This window comes from Osmerus eperlanus, chromosome 8 (assembly GCF_963692335.1).
Source record: "Osmerus eperlanus chromosome 8, fOsmEpe2.1, whole genome shotgun sequence".
NCBI classification, from domain to species: Eukaryota; Metazoa; Chordata; class Actinopteri; order Osmeriformes; family Osmeridae; genus Osmerus; species Osmerus eperlanus.
The window spans coordinates 13,393,298-13,413,251 of NC_085025.1; the positions used below are offsets into that span (position 1 = coordinate 13,393,298).

Sequence of the window (19,954 nt, forward strand, 5' to 3'; positions counted from 1 at the left end):
AGGTGAATTGATGAGCATCAAGAAGATCTTACGATCCAAAGAGTACAGCTGGTGCAGTGCCCCAAAACATGCAACTTTACAGTAAGTATGGCACATGGCAATGCAAACAACAATTTTCAAAGATTCCAACAATGCAAAATATGTAAACAGTCTACTGAAGAGGAAATACATGCCTGTTCAAAAGCAAACTCCAAACGTAGCTTCAGTCGCCTGAGGACCAGGCCAGCCTGCAAATGATCCACACCAAAGGGAGACCAAGGCTTTTCAGAGTTTGTGTATACGTGTTTGTGTGTGGGTGTGTGTTTGTGTGCGTGTGTGTGTCTTCCACAGCCACTACTGGCATGCCTCTGTCACTACAGCTGGGGCTTCCACCAACAGTATCTTATCTCTGCCTCTGCCCTTTTTTCCGTGGCATTCTTGCCTATTCCGGACCAAACATGAACTAGAGAGATAAAATCCCAAGGCTAGTGACAGGGAGAGTGGAGTAAGCAACACTTTGTAGGCTCATACCAAATATCCAGAGGGAGGTAAGCCAAGTTAAACAGCAACCCAGTGGTTGGAGTGCATAGTGGGCCGTCCCACTGCAGGGTCCACGAAGCCAGCCAATCAGCAGTTTCGTTTTATGGGGAGTGTTTTTACATTACTATGATTACTGGCACTCCAGCTTGGGAGAGCCAGGAACTGGGATACAATCCAGTATATATTTTGGTCCTTAAAAACGCAAAGTAGGCAGTAGGCGGAAAATTACTTTTGTGTCAAAGTTGGACCATACCGGATTACTTAATTCCTCATCCCAGTGTGGTTGCACAAGCAAGCACCTCCCTGTTTTTCAGCAACTTTATTTCTCTCACACACTCCATTGAACGTCCTCTTTCTTGCATGCACCATTTTCTCTCATTCCCAGGCTCCTCCTTCTTCCTAAGCATTCCCAAGGAAACAAAGTCAAAGAGCTTGGTCAGACCAAGCGAAAGGGGGAATGCCTGTTAACCCTAGGTTTGCCTCTGTGTGTACTACTGTACTGTTATGTCTACACCTCAACCAAATAGGCGTCAGGCCAACCTTTTTACAGCTTAATCAGCTACAATTGATCAGTTAAAATCTTGAATGTCTTGGAGAATACAATAGTTTTCCCACGGTAAAAAACAGCAATTGTCTGCAGATTAATGACTTAATGTATAGTCAATGATGATAATAATGATAAATTATGTCACAGGCATGGATAATGTGAACCAGTTATACATTCCTATAGTGTACATATCAATTTTTTCAGAAAGGGGTTTGTGCTTACAGTACAATGAAAGACTGAATATAAAACATATGACAATGTATTTATTCATGTATTTACTTCAATATGCATCCAGCAATTTTGATCTGATCCAAAAAGTCAAGTGCATACAAATCAAAGTGCATACAAATTGGACATACAAAAAATACCTAATGACAAGATTATGTTTCATTGTGACAGAACAATTTAATAAAACCAATACCATAGAACAACATGAAATTACATTTGTGTCACTCCAGTGACAAGCTGTCAATGTAGTCTGTAGGTCAAGGGTGCACAGAGAGAAACTAAATACTATTGTTAATATTGTCTCTTCAACCTCCCAAGGCTGATATCAAGTGCCCTCTTCTCAGAGAACATAACCATTACAGGCATGACAGTACACCATTAAAATGCGTTTATGCACCTGTGATAACATCATAGAATGTTCATGTTGAATTATTTTATTTGAAGGACTACTAAGTATGTTATCAATATTATTCTGTCAAAGACACTCACATTATGATTGAGAGCAATTTCAGTTTTAAAATGTACTTTAATTAATTGGTAATGTCATGCTTTTTATTATAAACATACACAGGTTATTAGACATACACTTAATGGATTCCATTAAGCTATTTATTTCTTTATTTTTGACGATAGGGTGAACAAGAATCTATTAGGCTGTACCAGCCATGGTCATCTGTTTCTAATGCATGTCCTGTATAGGACTCATCAGAAAAGGAGCTAGATCACCATTAGACCTGTGGGAGCGTGATGAGGTAGGGAAGACAGAGGACAAAGGGTCCTCCCTTTCTTACTGACAGTGCTTACATGATGAAATGAAACTTAACATGAGGCTGAACCAACCTCCAGCTCTGTTAAATGCAGAGTTCAATTAGTGCAAGTGCCAACTATTGCAGATAGCAATGGTTTATTAGCATAAAAACATCCTTTACTTTTCAGAAATGACTTTGGGTCTGGGTGCTGATGACTGACATTTTGAAAATATAGGCAAATTGACTTGTGGAATACAGGACAAGTAAAAGTTCAACCATAAAGTGTGTCAGCCAAACAATGAGATTGAGAAGCAGAAGGAATTATCGTTACTATTATTTTGCTATTGCTATAATTTTCTACTATTGGTAATATATTATGTTGTTCTGTAGGTCTATGTCCAATTCATCCATTTGTGAGGGTAGACTGAAGTCTAAGATCTAGAATACTCATTCACGATTGATTAATGGGTCAATGGGATAAAGAAGTCACAAATTTTGAACTACTGTTCAGGGTACTCTAATCAGTATTTGCATGCAATCAATCAGTGGCATAAGCAACTGCATACCCTACAGAACAAGCAACTATATTCATGATTTCTTTGAAAAGCAAAAATATTGCTGGACATGCATGAGTGTTCCTTTAAATGCACATACTTTCCACATTTTCCCTTTTTTTAACCATCAAGTGATTGCATTTGTCCAAACAAACACCTTTTAAACCTGCCATAACATTTCAAATTCTGGAATATAAATTAGCAGCAGTCTGTTGTGGCTCATTGATGGTCTGATTTAATGCACAAAATAAGCATTTTGGATCAACACATTTGGCCATATTCAGCCACACTTAGTTGCCTATGCCATGGCGATAATAAAATGTTTAGTAAGGAAGGGAAGTCTGTGCCACTTAATTTCTTGTGAAATCCGTTCTGAACGCAGTAGCTACTTTCTGAGTGTTGTTGTGTTCTCAACAAACACTAGCTGCAGTGTTCCTGGGCCAAACAATAGGGAGAACCCAGTTTTATACCTATATTGATTTGTTGTGTTTATTTACATTAAATTGTTGTGGACACTGCACGCCCTTGGGACCTGAGCCATACACCTGCAATCTTTCAACTTTAGCCACACAAGCAAACTGATTCCTGGCTTTATAGTCAGATGATGTGTTTCTTTTTCCTAGAGATTAATAGATATATAAAGGGAATTCAGAAAGGCATCAAACAGTCTTGATGTTAGATAACGACCTTGGTTAAAAACTATGTATGTCTATGTATTCCATAAAGGAAAAATATCATGGCCACACAATGTCATATTCTGGCCTGCATACGTTTGTTAACATCACTTTGATGACTTGTTGTCTCAAGGTGCCTGGTGCCAGCCAGTTGCTTAACTCAAGTCTAGGGCTTTAAGAAAGTTTAAAATGTCCCAAAATAAATAAACAAAACATTGGTCTGTGTTTTTGTTGTAAGTATGAACAAAGCCTCTTCCTGCACATTCAAAATGGCCCATCATCTTTTTCTGTGTCTGATGTGACAGGCTTGGGTACAGTAAAGATGTCCTGGCATTTGATTTTAACCTTAGGTGTAGGAGTCTGTGCCAGGGATAGTCGCCTCTTCCCTGAAAGCAGTCTCAGGATCTCTCCAACCTGACCCTCAAGAGTCGACAAACGGCTACTCAGCGACTGGATGTCTTCCTTCAGCTCCACCTTGATCTCCTTCAGACTGGTCTGGAGCAGTGACTGTCCTGCATTAGGTAGAGCAACAGGCCGCTCTAGCGCGCACACACTTCCGACCTCTGCGCTGTGCTCGCAGGGGTTCCTTCCAAGCAGGCTCCTCTCAACGTGGCTCCATTCGAAAGAGTTCCACTCTACACCTGTGCTTTCACTCTTGCTAATACTGATGTCAAAGGAGTGTGTCTTGAGATGGGCTATTTCCTCTTCACCCTCTTTCCCAGTGCAACTGGTGCCACCCCCTTTATTCATCCCCTCACTTTTTACCTCCTGGCTCTTTCTGTCTTCTATTAGCTGATCTGTTGCTTGAGGTTTATCAACATAGTCCTTGGCCATATCTTGGCCATCACTCTGGCTGGCTTCCCCTTTATGGACAAATGCCAGTGTGCTCTGCAGATTGGTGACGGTGGAAATGGGAAATGTACTTGAGTCACCAACTGCATTGCTAGTCTTACCATTCAGGATGGGTATGTGATTGGGATGCAAAAGGTGCGGCTGACACTGCTGACGGGGATGGTTTGGGGTGGGCTGGTGCAGGGGCTCCACCTGTGGCCGATTGCATTCCAGGTCACGTTCAGCTTCGCCCGGAGGAAGATCGTTTTTCTGCTGCTTGAATCTCTGAAACAGCTTGCGGACTGGGTGGTCAACGGGAATGGAGAGAGGTGCTTCATTCTTATGCCTCCTACGCTCTTCCTCTTCCCTCTTCACATCAGCGATCTTTCGGAATATGATCTATTCAGAAAACAATTCAAAGAGAAGAGGTTATAGTATTATGTTTTTGAAAGCTTGTTAGATGAAGAACGTTTCAGTAATTACTTATTAATTTTAACTTTACTTAATTTAAGATTCGCATATGTTTAGTGTTTTGCACCTCCCTGCCACAGTAAATCCGTGTTTGTATAACATACATGGCGAATAAAACGAATTCTGATTCTTCTAATCTTATGGAATGATGAAGCACAATCTGTCTGAACATGTCACAACACAAGCAGACTGATGCCATTCTAAGGCTCAATTAAATAAATACAGATGTTTACTCATTATCACAGCTTTTTGTAGTAAAGGGAAAATAGGCACGCTGAAGATCTTTCAGAACAGCACAGAGATTTAGAAGAGAGATTCAGCAGACAGAGTTAGGCACATGTAACCCAGGGTTACAGGGCACAAATTAATTAAATATAAAATAAAATTATTTATAAAGAGTAACAAATAAATAACTATTATATTCACGAAAGTAATATACAAGAGCTATTATATATTTGTTGATTAAGAAAAGTGATGCTGGTGTGGTTGGGTCCCAGTTTCATACTGTGGCTGTGGGTGAATTTATTTTTTGGGTTTACAGGCGGGAAAGTTGGGGTTCTCGCGCTCTCTCGCGCAAAAAAGGGGAAGACTACTGAACTAGAAGAGGGACGAGAGAGATACAGCTAGACTAGAGATTGCAGTTATTGAAATGAAAGAAAGAAAAAACGAAAATATTGATTTACGTAGTTAGTTCCCCTGTATGTGTGAAGATAGAGAGTAGTTGAAGTGTGATTGAGAAAAAGAAGATCTGTTATTTTGTTTCGTTTTTTCGTTTCTGTACATTGGTTTAGCTAGTTGCGGTTGGCTAGGCTAACTGTACTAACCGAAGAGAAGAGAGGTCCCGTCTGCTACACTACGGTTGGGTGGAGAACTGTAGAGTAACCTCGGCCGTATTCTCCTCTTTTTTTCAATTGTTTTTGGGAAGATCTAACTAAACCATCCATCTGAGTGAACCATCGTTCTGAGTGAATCATCGTCTGCGGCGTACTCTTTCCCGGAGTACAGTACTGGAGTGGAGTGCAACTCCATCATCAGCAGTGCTAGCAAATTGAGGTGCTAGCGATCGCTGTGAGAGACTGAACAAAAAGAGAACAACTTGCTACGACTGGTAGGACAAGGACCTGATTTTATTTGATTGATTTATATATTTTGTTTCTACCCTGGAGCGATTTGCCAGACACTTGAACCTGGACTGATCACTTTTGTATTTTTTGTTTTGAAGGACTGTCGTACTTTAAATCGTTTGTAGATGCTCGTGAGTTCACGCTGCCTCACTGTTTTATACATGCTGTAGCATTCATTGATGAGGTTAGATTGAGGGTTTCTAAATTTGGTTGTTCCATTACTTGATTTGTGTATAGATATATTTGTTGTTTTTTATACTTGTACTTTAAATCAAATCAATAATCCCCTCATTTAAATTAGAGTAAAACAGTATCCAAAAAGTAAAGCCCGTTTTCCAGAATAAGAGTCCCAAAATCAAACTAGAGAGGGTACAATTTCTGGGGAAATTGTAGGGTGTGCTTGCTTGCGTCGGTTGGACAGGGGCCCGTTTTTTAATGACATTTTTACAACTGATATTTCTGTATTTTATATAAAAATGCATACTTATTATTTATAAAGATTACATAGATTTAAAAGCATTTTTTTTTTGCTGCTCATTTACAACTGAAAATACGAGTGAAGTGTAGAATTAAATAGATGTCTTCTCATTTCCCCAAGAGGCAAGAGGCAGCCTCATCGTTGAATCAAAACGAATAAATTTGGCAGACCGGTGTACAAATTGACCTAATCTCTAAGACTTAAACGTCCTTTTAAGTTTTCCCTTCTCGTGATATTTTCAGGCATTTAGCCTACTCATATTGCATTCATTCATGAATAAAGAACCCCCTTTGAAGATTATTCTACGACGTTACCGGCAGTAGAAGATGGAATCGCGATTCAAACAGTACCATCTGCTAACTGAAAATATGCCCCCAAAAACGTAAATAAGATTGACATTTATTTAGTGGAAAATCGCTCATTCATAAAAAGCTCACTGGTAGCGATCATTGTCAGTAACAACGCAAAATGCGATATAGCCCTGTGTGGAGAAGATGCCCCGGTAAATTGTACTACTACGGTACAGTACTAGACTACTGCTGTGTTCGTCTCGGTAGCGATTGCGTTGGTTGAATTGGATTTAACGTTCCGTTGTACGGTTTAGGCTGAAATTAATTATTTTCATGAACAGATTGACAAAGTTTAGGCTGTGGCAATGAAGTTCAGGTTAGTAGTTAGATAGACTTTTGATTTAAGTAAGGGGAGTGCCGAACATGTTCTGTCGCCGTTTGACTTCCTACAGCTGTGTAGATGTTTTTGTAGTGTCTCGCGTAGGCTACAGCGTTGCAGTGATACACTGGTTTGAAACCACAGGTAATGATAATTTCACTCACAAATCGTTTACTTGTAATCTAATGTCAGAATAAATCCTACAACGAAAATGTATATGTGAGGAATGTTTATTTTAACGATTGAAAACAGATAACGCTACATCATAGACCGCTGTAGTATGTGTTGCCCGGGCAACACAGGCTAATGTCATGATGCTAATACTTCAGTGAAATAGTAGACTACTGTTTCCAAAAGTAGATGTACTTCCTTAATAATATCATCTTATACTGTACATTACACATCACAATTGTGTGTCATATCACAAAGTAAAATGAGTAAATAGTTATCACCCTGGCCTCTTTGCTTGTGGCGTTTCTGCAGCTGCCTTGCAGTAAAGCTATAGTTAGCCTAGCTATCCCCCAAGTTAACAGATGCGAAACGAATGTTCTGCCAAAGGTAGTCACGCGTGTTTTCGTGACGTTAGTGACGTAGTGACGTTAGTAACGTCAGTGACTGTGGCTAGCAAATTAGCCACCGTTAGCTTCACTTTTCGCCACAAAAACTTAACTTCAGCCTAAACCATGCAACGGAACGTAAATTCCAATACAAGCAACTCAATCGCTACCAATACGAAACTTTTGACACCTACGTTTTCTATGTAGGCCAAATATTGACTGAGTTTTAGGGGGGCGAAAATAAACAATAAATAATAATAAATAAATATATATGTGAGAGAACAAAGGTTGTGCTCTCGCCGAAGGCTTGAGCACACCCAATTAGTATAATATACTGATAACCCCATAGCTATTTTAAAAGCAGAAAAAAACCCAAGCTAATAAGAATAAATAGATAAAACGTAAGGGAATCAGGGAGAACAATTACTTGACACTTTCATTGATTTGGGGAATTACTATTTTCTTATTTTTTGTGTTCTTGTCATGAAGTCAATTGCCATTGTTGTTTGTTTGTTTGTTTGTTAAGGTGTGTTTTTACATGAGAAGAAAAAAAATAAAACAGAGGTAATAGAGAAACAAAATATCAAAAATAATAACAACAACAATTTTATTACCTCTGAAATATAGCCAACGTGTTCTGTGTGTTTCATTCTGTAGTGCAAACAGTACCATCTTTCCAAAGAACCACATATTCTGATACATCTCCCATTTATCACATTATTATTCTCTGTAGCGGTGTTAAAGTTAGACACTCGTTACACACACAATGGGATTTCAAAAAGGGCACATTGAAAACTCTGTTGTTACAATACTTGCACTTCACATTGAATAAAACACATTTAAAAAGTAAATCATCAAGCTGCTTAAGGTACACTGTGTTATCCTTTTGACTGTCCTGTTGTTAGGGTTTAGGTAGTTTTAAATGTATGATACTGATTTTCTTGGATTGACTTTTTGATCCAATTCATGAAAAGTAAATAAACAAAGTTAAAACAAGCAAGGCAATATGGCTACCTTTCCTGGATAGGTTGGTCATGTAAAGAGCTCATAAAGGTAAGGATATCAGGCAAATGTTATCACCATATTTCTATTCCTCAAAACTCTCCAAATGAATTCAGCTCAGTATGCACTCCTTACCCGTTTGCGTAGATTACAGGTGAGGATCAGATTTCGAGAAAAGGAGTTGGCGAAGGCCGTGTAGAATTCGAGGACCTTCAGCAGGGCATCTCTACTGATTACATGCAGGTCACAGTAGGTGAGTGCCCGGACGTTGGCGCAAGCACGAGCCAGTGTGGTTTCCTTCCAGAACACATCCCCAAACACATCTCCCTTACCTGGTAAGTAGAAAAAAGAGCCAATCACGCTTGGATTCCCAAAGTCCACAACTCTGAATCATTGAGTGTCGACTGGTGCTCACCCAGAATGGCGATGACCTCGTCATCCTGAATAACTTCCAGCGATCCTGATACTACAAAGCAAAGGGTGTCAAGACTTTCGCCCGCATGGAATATGAGGTCCCCAGGTGCACAGTGTGTGGTCTGGAACTCCACGGCCAGGGAGCGCAGACAGCCGTCACTCGCAAGCCTGAAAGCCGGGTGCTCGTTGAAAACTTGATTGTTGAGATGTACACAGATGTCAGCTCGCATGTCTTTGGGACAAATGGAGAGAACCTGGCAAGAGAGGGAAGATACGAAGCACCAATAGATCACTTTGATGTTTGAATTGAAGTGAAGTTACATTTAGCAAAAATCTCCAGCAGACAGCCCAGTGAAACCTTTGAATTACATTTAGTCATTTAGCAGACGCTCTTATCCAGAGCGACTTACAGTAAGTACAGGGACATTCCCCCCGAGGCAAGTAGGGTGAAGTGCCTTGCCCAAGGACACAAAGTCATTTGACACGGCCAGGAATCGAACCAACAACCTTCTGATTAATAGCCCAACTCTCTAACCGCTCAGCCATCTGACCCCCTTATTATTAATCGAAAATGAATTAATCGAAAATGTTTTTTCTTTTTTTCCACAGAACACAAACCAGCCTCTTGGAGGAATTTGTCTTTATAAAATAATATAGGCCTATTATTGCTATGGGTTTCTACCTAAATAATAGTCAGAGATGCCAGAAAGTTCAAACGGTCACCAGTTTTAAGATTAATTGAAAATAAATTGTGTGCATAACAATCTACACAATTATTTTACTGTTGAGTATAATTACAAGAAAACAGCAGAGACACTTGCAATAGCCTATAAAGTCAGCACTTTGTTGGTAGCAGGTTGCCTCATTTGTCCAATTTGCTTGTGGTGTCAACCAACACACCTTGCTCAATATTGTTCAGTATATTTCATGACCACCATCCCTACTGCAACATCTACTTACCCTCTCTGTGTCAATGCCTTTGGAAGTAGCCCAAGTAGAAACAATGTAGTCCATGACCCTCTCACTCAGACCTTTTGGAACCTGGTAAAGCTTGAGAAAATCACGCACATTGTTGCACATCTCATGGTAGCGGTTGGTGTTTGTGTACATCTGTTGGAAGATGGTGGTCACGTTTCCAAAAATGGTTGCATACAGCAGGGCTGAAACAAAGGAAGGGAGGGGGAAAGTATAATTTCTGAAACAACAATACCACCAGTCATGGTTGTATTACGTTATTGTCATCCTTCATGTATAGAACGAATCTGATTCATAGCTCCCAGAATACTCACAGCCCACCATCATCATGGCCACAGAGAAGATCTTCTCACCGTCTGTGGTTGGAGCGATGTTACCAAAACCTATGGTGGTGAGACTGGTCATGGTGAAGTAGAGGGAGGAGATGTAGAGCGTGTCCTTGCTGGGGCCGCCCTCCCATTGGCCGGAGCCACTGATGTTGTAGCGGTAGGGTGTGCCGATGCTTGAGGCTAGCTGGTACAGCCAGCTGTCTGTCTTGATGGTGTTGGTGGCCTCGTTAATGACCTCGTAGTCCCCGATGCTGTACCAGATGCAGGCTAGCCAGTGAGCTACCAGGCCAAAGACGCACACAAGCAGGACCAAGACAGCTGCCCCGTATTCTAAGTAGTGGTCCAGCTTTCGAGCCACTCGACCCAGACGAAGAAGTCGAACTACTTTCAGGGAGCTAAATAGGCTGCTAAGGCCCTGTAAAAATAAGAAAAAAGGTTTATTTAAGGCTCATTCCTCTTCCTCATGACACCAAGTACATTGATGACAAGCGGTGGGTGGTGATGTATGCGTTGAGCGATCCTTTTCAGGAATTTGCTCAATGCATAAACTGTATAAGTAGCACTTGTCTCACAAGCTTTGTGCGGAAATTGTGACGGCACTTGAAGCCTTTAGGCCTCCCTCCACCTACACGCTTGTACGATGATTAGGATTCAATCCACTCTGGGTATAGCAACTTCTACTTCACAGTTTCAAGACATGGTAGGGGACAATATTAAAGAGGAAAAAAATACTTGATGATTATGTGATGTTGACGCTAATTTCCCCCAAAAAACAAAACACAATATCATGGACATTACACTTACAGATAATAATGTGGGCAATCAAATAGTTTCAATGTTCTTACTGGGAGTACAGAGTCCTCTGTCCGTGTAGTGTTCCTCTGGGTACTGGATAACTCTCTGATGTGCTGGACTGCTGATGTCTCTGAGATAGGATCCTTTACACACAAAAGATAAGAAGCACCCTTACTAGTCACTGAATACAGTCACTGTTAATGTACATGTGGTGAAACTACAAGTTAACAATAGAGCATAGGTTCCAATCCCAAACCCTGGCAGTCCTCACAGGATATGGTGGTTTTGGTGACCAAACAATTCACAATTTAAGTCAAAATGTGAATATTCCATTTCTTAAAAGGCTGATAAGCAAAACAACGCTGAATATTTGGCATGGTTTTCATTATCTGTAATGCATTATGCCTTTCCCCCATCAAGTATCATTTATATTAAAATAAAACTAAATGTTCTTGTTGGCTACAGACTTCAAGTCCTTTGAAGCACTGATAAACTGATAGTGTTCTAGGTGACCCAGTCTTCAAAAAATGGTTGAGGTTGTTGACAATTCCAGTTCATCTTTATCTATGTCTGTTTTGTATCTATGTCTTGCTGCAGAACGAATTGCCGTCCGGGACAAATTAAGTTTAAAGAAAATATCTTTAGTATGTCACCAACAGTTAACAAGCAGCTATATTCTCAACTGTGAATGTTGTTAATGATCTGGTCATAGTAACAGTTCAGTAGGTACTACAGTTTAGTTAATGTATGCAAGTAAGGCCTACCTCGTCCACATTTTCAAAGGCATTGATAATGTCATAAGGCAAGCAGGACAGCAAGTCGATGACAAACCAGGTCTTCATGTAGTTCATTCTAATCAGCTTGGGGTCAGAAATGACTTCTCCACCTGGACCCACAAAGGTCGTATGGAAGTTGAGCACTATGTCCACAAGGAATATGACATCTACCACGCTGTCTAGAACAAGCCAGGCCAAATTGTTCTGCTTGGTCTTGAAGGACACGTTGTAGGGCACCATGATGGCGGTGTAGAAGGTGAGGATGAGGATGACCCAGTCCCACGTGGTCTTGAAGAGGCAGTAGTGGAGGATGATGTGAGGGGGAGTCTTAGGTGCCTCCTGCTTATACTGAGGGAGAATGTCTGAGCCCAGCTGTAGAGCCTGGAGTCAAATGACAAAGGAAAGATATACAGCACACAAATGATTGTGGTTATTGTGACTATTTTGGAGATTGGAACAGTGTATAGGCAAATAAACTGGTTATGAATGTGTAGGTATGTTTTTTAAGTGCTGTACAGTAAGAATACTGTATATTATCAAGAGTTTGATATATTGAGCCTGTAGTATGGTAGGTTATAGTGACTGAAACATGGTTATTCCTTGGCCTACACTGCCACCTTGTGCCTTTGTTGATGCATAAGAGTGACAAATTTAACTTAAATTTTAATTGAGGTATATTGTATGTGGCAACATATTGAGTACAGATTAGGTAAACAAAACATACTGTATTGTACAATTTGAGAGTTTTATGGGTAAATTAAGATATATGTTATGTTACTGTTACACTGTGTCTGGTTAAAATACAGATCATTCTTTGGCACTAGCCAAAACTGAGTAAAACTGTTGAAACTGGGCTCTTCTGGTCATTGACTCATCTGCTGTACTTGTGTAAAAGCACAATATTTTATTAACGCTTAGATAAAAACATCTTCTAAATCAAATTTAATATAAAACTTAAATGTATCCCTTTCTTTACTCAGGATGATTGATATTTACTCATTATTTAAGTTTACGATCGTGACAAAACAGTGAGAAGGAATTAAGTACTGCTCTATTTTCACATTTTAATTGAACATTTAAATCAGTAAGCCATTGAACCACTGTTTTTAAACTAAATATTTGCATACGAAATTCCATTAGCTGTACAGTTCTCCAATACTCCTGATCATCTTCCTTCCTTTCTAGTTATCATTATTGAGATTTCTCAACTTTTTGCCTTCTTTAGTTATTTGAATGATTTAATCCTTCCTGGCAGGGGAAACATTAAATAGCCTTGTTTGTTGCGCACCTCAGCCAGTCTGGAGGGCTTGTGGCTGACTTCTGTCTTGGCTGGTGCCAGCTGCTGCATAGTGCTGCTGCTTGTAAGTGCTCGTGTCAGTCGAGTAAGCTTAGTCCATCCTGTCAGACAAAATAACAAATTAAATCAATTCAGTTCCAGTATCCACCTTCATAATGTATAATCATGTCCTGCCAGTGTTATTTTATGAGGGTCTAGGTAAATTCCCAGCACGGCCAGTGCCAGTAAAACATTTCCGATGAAAGATTTAGGTCATGACCAAGTGTAAAGGTGTTGGTAACCTTTATTCATCTGAGAAACACATAAGAAACTCAATGGCATGCAATTTATTGAGTTGAATTCTAGCACTATTTAACTAGGTGTATGGCTGTTCTAAAATAGATATAGAAAGAAACATTTCAAAACTGTAATAAACTTGGTAGAGGGTCGTAGACGACCACTTAAATACAAAGGGAGAGGGGTTGATAACAGGGAGAACAGAAGTTAACCCTTTAGTTTACCGTAAGTAGCAAGGCTTGCTTAAGGGACTCGTCACGTGTTCAGTGACTCAATATTAGTCCTTCTGACAGTTGGGGCCTCTACCATTGCTTAGACAAATGTCCAGTTATCTGTTCAACCATTCAGAAGTTTTTAAAATAAATATAGGCATCTGTCTCTTAAAATATGCCCAGAGTTGTTCTTGCCATCTGCCTTTTATTAATGACGTCACACTGCAAGATAGGACCCCAGGGATGTCACTCTGGACCCAGTGGGAGGCATATGACCATTGACCCAGACAAACAACATCTGGGCCCCGAACAACAACACAGGCTCAACAATACTGTCTCCGGACAGTAGATATAGTACAGTGAAGCTTCAAAGACTATAAGCAGAAGATATATAAAAACACTTTTTTTGTTTTGTTAAATGTTAGTTGTTAAACTGTGGTTACCTTTTTCAAATATAACCTTGTGGATGACAGAGAAGAGAAATTTAAAACAGCGAGTACGGATTTGATTAGGGTACAGCATGTGGACTTTATTCAAAAGCTGTTGGCCAAATGCTCATAGATTTTTATTTTGTTGGCATGAAGTTCCAGAATGTCATAATTTGTGTATGTCAATTTTAAGTGCAAATTGCTTAACAAATCAACACTCAATATCAATCCTGTCCAGCACACTTTGAAATGAAATTAGCTGCAGAAGCCAAGCCACCAAACCAACAAAATGGTAGTTAGTCAGAGTTCAGATCAGCCACTTTCTCACTTTTTTGTATTACTGTATTAGGGGACCAAAAAAAGAAAAAAACATTCATTCTGAAATTAAATTATCAGGTGGATGCTTTCCTCCCTACGCTGAGTTAAGTTCGACTGATCTCTATTTTTAGGGACATTTTGACTGGTCTCTATTTATAGGGAAATTTATAGGGAAACAATGCTATATTTAATACAATTATTTCCCTAAAAATTGAGATCAGTCCAACTTTCAGCGTACACATTCAAGCTACAGACTTTTTGTCATAACAAATGTATTTCAAGCGTCTACATGAAATCTCTACACCAAAGGCTACTGCTTGCCTGCATTCATTGTGCTTACTGTTTAGAAATTAAAGAAACAATTAATGGAAAAAATATTTTATTACTGCCCCTTGAATGAAAAGCAGTCAGCCAGACAGACTAGGAGAGATGGTCCATTTCAGTGCCATCTGCGTCATCCCCACTTCAATTGAGTCGGTTCAATTAGTCAGTAGCCGACAATGATCTACTATTCTGTTGTACTAAAAAATGCATTTCTAGGTTATAGATATCCTTGGCATGGTGACGGGAACCTTTTAGTAGCACAACAATTTAAAACAGCCAATAGCATCTGGTTCTGTCCTGTGTGCAGGGCCAGTGAATGTTCCTTGTAAGGGAAATCGCCTTATGTCTCAATATTCTGTTAAACACTCCATGTGGGAGGTACATACATAGAAATTGTTTCTACTGTATGTCAACATCATTGTAAACTTATCCAGATTGCCTCCAAATCATGTGACAAAGCCACTTAGCGTTAGTCCTGTTTACATCAATAATGAATTACTGATCATCACTTACAAACTATACAAGCACATGGACTTGTGCTTGCATTCCACCATATTCATGTACATGCATGTAGTAGTGTACACAGCCTGGAGTACCCAAGTGTTGTGGCACACTGGGACAAATCTGGGCAGTCAGTCATGCATGCCATGTTTCCCCTTTCCTCATAACACCTCACTATAGTCTGAATTGCAAAAGATATGTTTGATCTTTTCAAGTGAAATGCAGATACGTTATCTAAACCCACAATACCATACCAAAATACAGTGTATTGAATTAACAAATTAGGTAATTTGTTAAATTCATTTCCAGTCAAGCAGTAATATTGAGGGGAACAGTTTTGAATAAATTATCTTAGGCTTCAACAAAATGCTAATGTGTGCCAAAATGTTTTATCCATCTCAACTAATATTTTGAACACTCTGACACTACAGAAAAAGCAAAAAATGATTCATAGATAAGGGAACAACCCACCCTTGTTGGTCTCATCCTCAATAGGCTCCTTGAAGACTGTAATATCTTTGAATGTGCAGAGAAACAGGACCACTTTGTTGCTTTCATTTCGGATTGGAGCTACCTGCATGTAGAGCCATATTGGTGTCTCTGCAAGAGTACAGAAGAGGGGGATACAAAAAAAGAGTGTGCATTTCCAGACAAGAGAATAAAAATGAGGTCAATCCAAAGGGGGTTGGGGGGGTTGGGAGGATTTGAGACATTCGTATATTAGATCCAATTGTGTTTACTATTATTTGAATTAAGCCAATGTAATATATTAAAGACAAAGATAAAATAAAGAGTAGATGTTGGAGCATTGAACCACACACAGTCCATATCTCCCACGGTCAAACAGGCCAATTACCGGCCTGTTACTATAAACTACATCCTGAGATTTGATGGGACAGTAGGCCCTACATAGACAATGATTGGTAGTGACACTGAAGATAATACTCACTGTTCTTCTTATAGAGCAGCACTTCAAAGCAATTTGATTCATAATTATCAAAGGCCTGTCTGACTTTGTCCATTGTTTTCTTTTCTGTATGTTCTCCGTACATGAAACTGTAAAGACGGTAGGAGAGAGTAGACAGGAGTGGTAGAAGATAAGAAAAGTAAAGAAAGATGGTACAAAAAGAAATCCACAAAGATGTTGGAGACAAATTGCCTGTGATGAGACATCCTTACTTGCATGTGCTGCTTCTCTGCATAACTTCAGCCCTGTGGTAGCCTGACAGCTTGCAGAATCCATCATTACTGTAGACAACCGGCCATTCGAGTAGCTGGGCATTCCCCAACAAGAAACTTGTTTCTGAAAGACAGAGGTGGGGTAAGGGACTGAAGCGAGGGGATTTATTTTAGTATGCAACAAAGGCGTAGCCACGGGTAGCCCTGGGTAGGCACAGGCCTACCCAATTTGTTCTAAGGCCTACCCAAAACCGAAAATATCTCTGAAAATGTATGCACGGGTTCACATTGCAAAGTAAACTAGAGAGGGTACAATTTCTGGGGAAATTGTAGGGTGTGCTTGCTTGCGTCGGTTGCAGGTGGGTCCGTCCCCTTAAGTTTTTCCCTTCTAGTGATATTTTCTAGCCTGACGTTGTCATACTCATAATTCTAGTCAGAATATGAGTCTGACTAGTCTGTCGTGTTTCAACCGAACCCGTAAAAAAATGCCTCTTCACTCAATCGCTACCAAGACGAAACTTTTGACACCGACGTTGTCTATGTAGTCCAAATATTAACAGATCCTTAGGGTTTTGGAAAAGAAAGAAAAATAATAAATAATAAATACATACATGAGAGAACAATGGTTGTGCTCGCCGAAGGCGTAAGCACACCCAATAAGTAAAAAAACTGAAAAGATGCATATTTTTCTAGGCCTACACGAAAAGATTATTCTGGCTACGCACCTGGTAGCCAGAATAATATTTTTGTGTAGCAATCAAGACATTTTCAAGATTTGCCAGATTCAGATTCTGTGGCAGTTTGTGACATTTTGAGATAAAATTGCTGACACAAGCTCATCTGTTCAGGATTGCTTTCTTGCACATTGTCAGTTTTGGCACTGTGTGAATGTTTTGTGAGTGTTTCATAAGGGCCATGAGTCTTCTTGAAAGCCTAATTTGATCTGCCTCTAAGACACTCTTTGAGGGCAAAGCTATTCCATAAATAAGGCTAAGAGTAGGATCTTTTTTCGTGAGTGGAATGAAGTTTATCACCCCTGACAAGCTGTAACATAATTAGGGCGTCTGAAGACTGGGAACTCAGGGCAGGATATGAATCGCTCGCGCCTACTGGGTCCAAACCATTTCACAGATCTCTGACTTCCAATGAAGCTTTCACTTCATCGTTTGTGTGTGGAAAAAATAAATAGAGAAAAGCACTGACGTCTGACCTCAGAGAACTGTTTATAGTGTGAAGTTAGGGAGAAATATGACCACCACAGCCCTGACTTTTTATCTATCGTTAAATAAAACCCAATTCACACAAACGGGCATCAAGTTATTCTAGCACATCACTTTGACACCTGTTACAGATGTGTAGCTATGTGGATTCCTTGACTTCACACAACATGTACTAACCATTAGACAGGTTGATTCAATTTTGCACCTATTATCATTTTTAACAGAGAACTAAATGATGCCATCCATATCAAAACAGTTTGCTGGTGTAAAAAAAGAAAGAATCGTAAATGATCTCAACCTGACCATGTCAGCTTCTTGCTTTGAGATGCCAGTATGCAGGGTTGTTAGTCTTCTCTCCCCATTTCAATATTGAAATGCAATCTGCAAAGTGAATCCCAGTGCACAAAGAGAGAGGTGATGCACTCTATCCCATGTAGAGTTTAAGGATGGTTCCTCCTCTTCTGATTAGATGCTCACCATGGGCTGTGCCACAGTTTCACAGTATCACAGTAGTGGCCAGGGCAAAAAACTACTTCTCTTTTGGTAAAACATACATTTGGTCAGACTCAAGTATTAAGGATGCCTGCTCATTCCACTAGACTAACTATAGCTACAATGAGATTTTTTGTCATTGTAGCTATGATTGGAGACTGTGTTGAGCTAGCGAGAAAGACAGCACAGCTTCTGTTGGAAGAGGATTTTGATATGTTAATGTGATGCAATGGTCCAACAAAGACATGGGCTCTATTTAGCTCAACAACAACAAAAAGACAAGAGGTGTGATGCTAGTTGGGGGATCTAAGGCTCTTGAACAAGTGCACATCCAATTAATCAGACTGTCTCCACATTCTCAGTCAAAGCATCTTTGGTGATTATTGCATGCAACCAAACAACTTAAGCATGAACATGGACCTTTATGTTGAGTTCTTATTGAGTACTTGATTCAAGTGATTGAGTTCCATCTCCTTGCGTTTTTTAAAGCATGAAGACTGTGCTGGAACCCCTGCTTCTCCAAGGAGTCCATGTTCTGGCCTACTTGTGCCATGGTGCTTGGTACTGCCACCTCACAGCAAGGAGGTTCTGGGTTTGACTCCAGCAGGGACACTGTTGGCATGTTCTCCCCAGTCCCATTGGCCCTCAGGTGGTTTATATCCCAGGCCCTTCAGTGTGGAGTTTGCATGTTCTCCCCGTGCTCAAATTGACTTCTTCCTCAAATAACCTCGATACAAAAACATGCAGAACAGAACAGACCGCATGAGCACTTGGGCACCACTGATAGGGCTGCCCGCTGCTCCTTGTTCCACTTGTAGGAAGGACAGCAGGGATGACAAAATGCAGAAAACTCATTTATATGGGGAACACTCCTGCAATTATGTGTGTGTTCCCAGTGTCACTGCTCCCTGCACACGTGTACACGTGTCACTACTGAAAGGTGAATACATGTTTGTTCTTCTACCTGACAACATGCCTTGACAACAGCCCACTAGGAGTCTAACTGCATTTGTGACTTCAACATTCTCAGTATATATTTAACAACAACAGAAATATATAGAAAAACAACACATTACATCAAGAACAATACTTGTGTATTACTATCAGTAGATCTGCTCCCTATACAGGACCTCAATATATTATATAGTTCCTTAAAAGTGAATGACTAGGCAAGGGCTGTGAATTCAGTGACACAGCTTGAGCTATTCCATTCCATCGCACTTACATGAGGGATCGTGCACAAAACAGTTTGTTATAAAACAGATCTTGAGATATGGATAACGATTACCCCACATAGTGTATAGCAGAATAACCTATTGATTGCTGTCCATCCATGCTTCAGCATCTAAATATTTTTTTTCTGAATGAAAAGGCAAATATTGTTAAATTGAGATCTGAGATCCCATTAAACAACCCAACTGTATTGATGTCAGATGTGCTTCCATCATCTGTATCAGGGGGCTGCACACTCATCTCACCAATATTCCAGTTCTGTATAGCCTACTTTTTTCCCCTATGTTCAGATTAAAATAATAATTCATTCAGAAAAGAAGACACAATAAACAATGGCGGAAGAAAAGCTGAATATCTAGGTTGCAAAATAACTGACAAGGTCGGAGAGAAAAGTTTTCTTAAATTCCAACATTTCATCACAATCCTCAAAACAATGTGCCTTCTTGAACGTGCCTTTAGTCAGTCATCATTTTAATATTCTAGCCAAAGTAACTCACCACTTGAGCGCCGAATAATATTCTCTAGAAAGGTGTTCTGCGGTGCCACCAATCCCCTCTTCCCCCCGTGCATTCTGTGATCAAAATTTAGCCGTATGGGTTGTAAACTCAGTAAATCTGATCACTTAATTCTAATAATATCTGAAATATTCGTCAGTCAAACGCAGAAACAGTTTTCAATGAAACGCAGTACTGCCAACTACATCAACGTTGTCCGTCTCCGTAAATAAGACTTGCTACCGCACAAAACGGCAGCGCTTCTGCAAAATGAGGCTATGAGCATTG

At 39.9% G+C, this 19,954-nt stretch overlaps 1 protein-coding gene across 1 annotated transcript; it reads right to left on the minus strand.

The window, feature by feature from the left end:
* Positions 1–1,345: 1,345 nt before the first annotated feature.
* On the minus strand, positions 1,346–19,913 carry LOC134025383 (potassium voltage-gated channel subfamily H member 5-like). Its single transcript, XM_062468375.1, has 12 exons — positions 19,670–19,913; positions 16,228–16,351; positions 15,998–16,104; positions 15,520–15,648; positions 12,981–13,090; positions 11,681–12,073; positions 10,967–11,059; positions 10,107–10,536; positions 9,778–9,977; positions 8,819–9,071; positions 8,539–8,735; positions 1,346–4,501 (listed from the first exon to the last, which is right to left on the minus strand). The coding sequence occupies exons 1-12, from the start codon at positions 19,740–19,742 to the stop codon at positions 3,536–3,538; spliced, it is 3,075 nt and encodes a 1,024-aa protein (XP_062324359.1). The 5' UTR covers positions 19,743–19,913; the 3' UTR covers positions 1,346–3,535.
* Between the last annotated feature and the right edge of the window lie 41 nt (positions 19,914–19,954).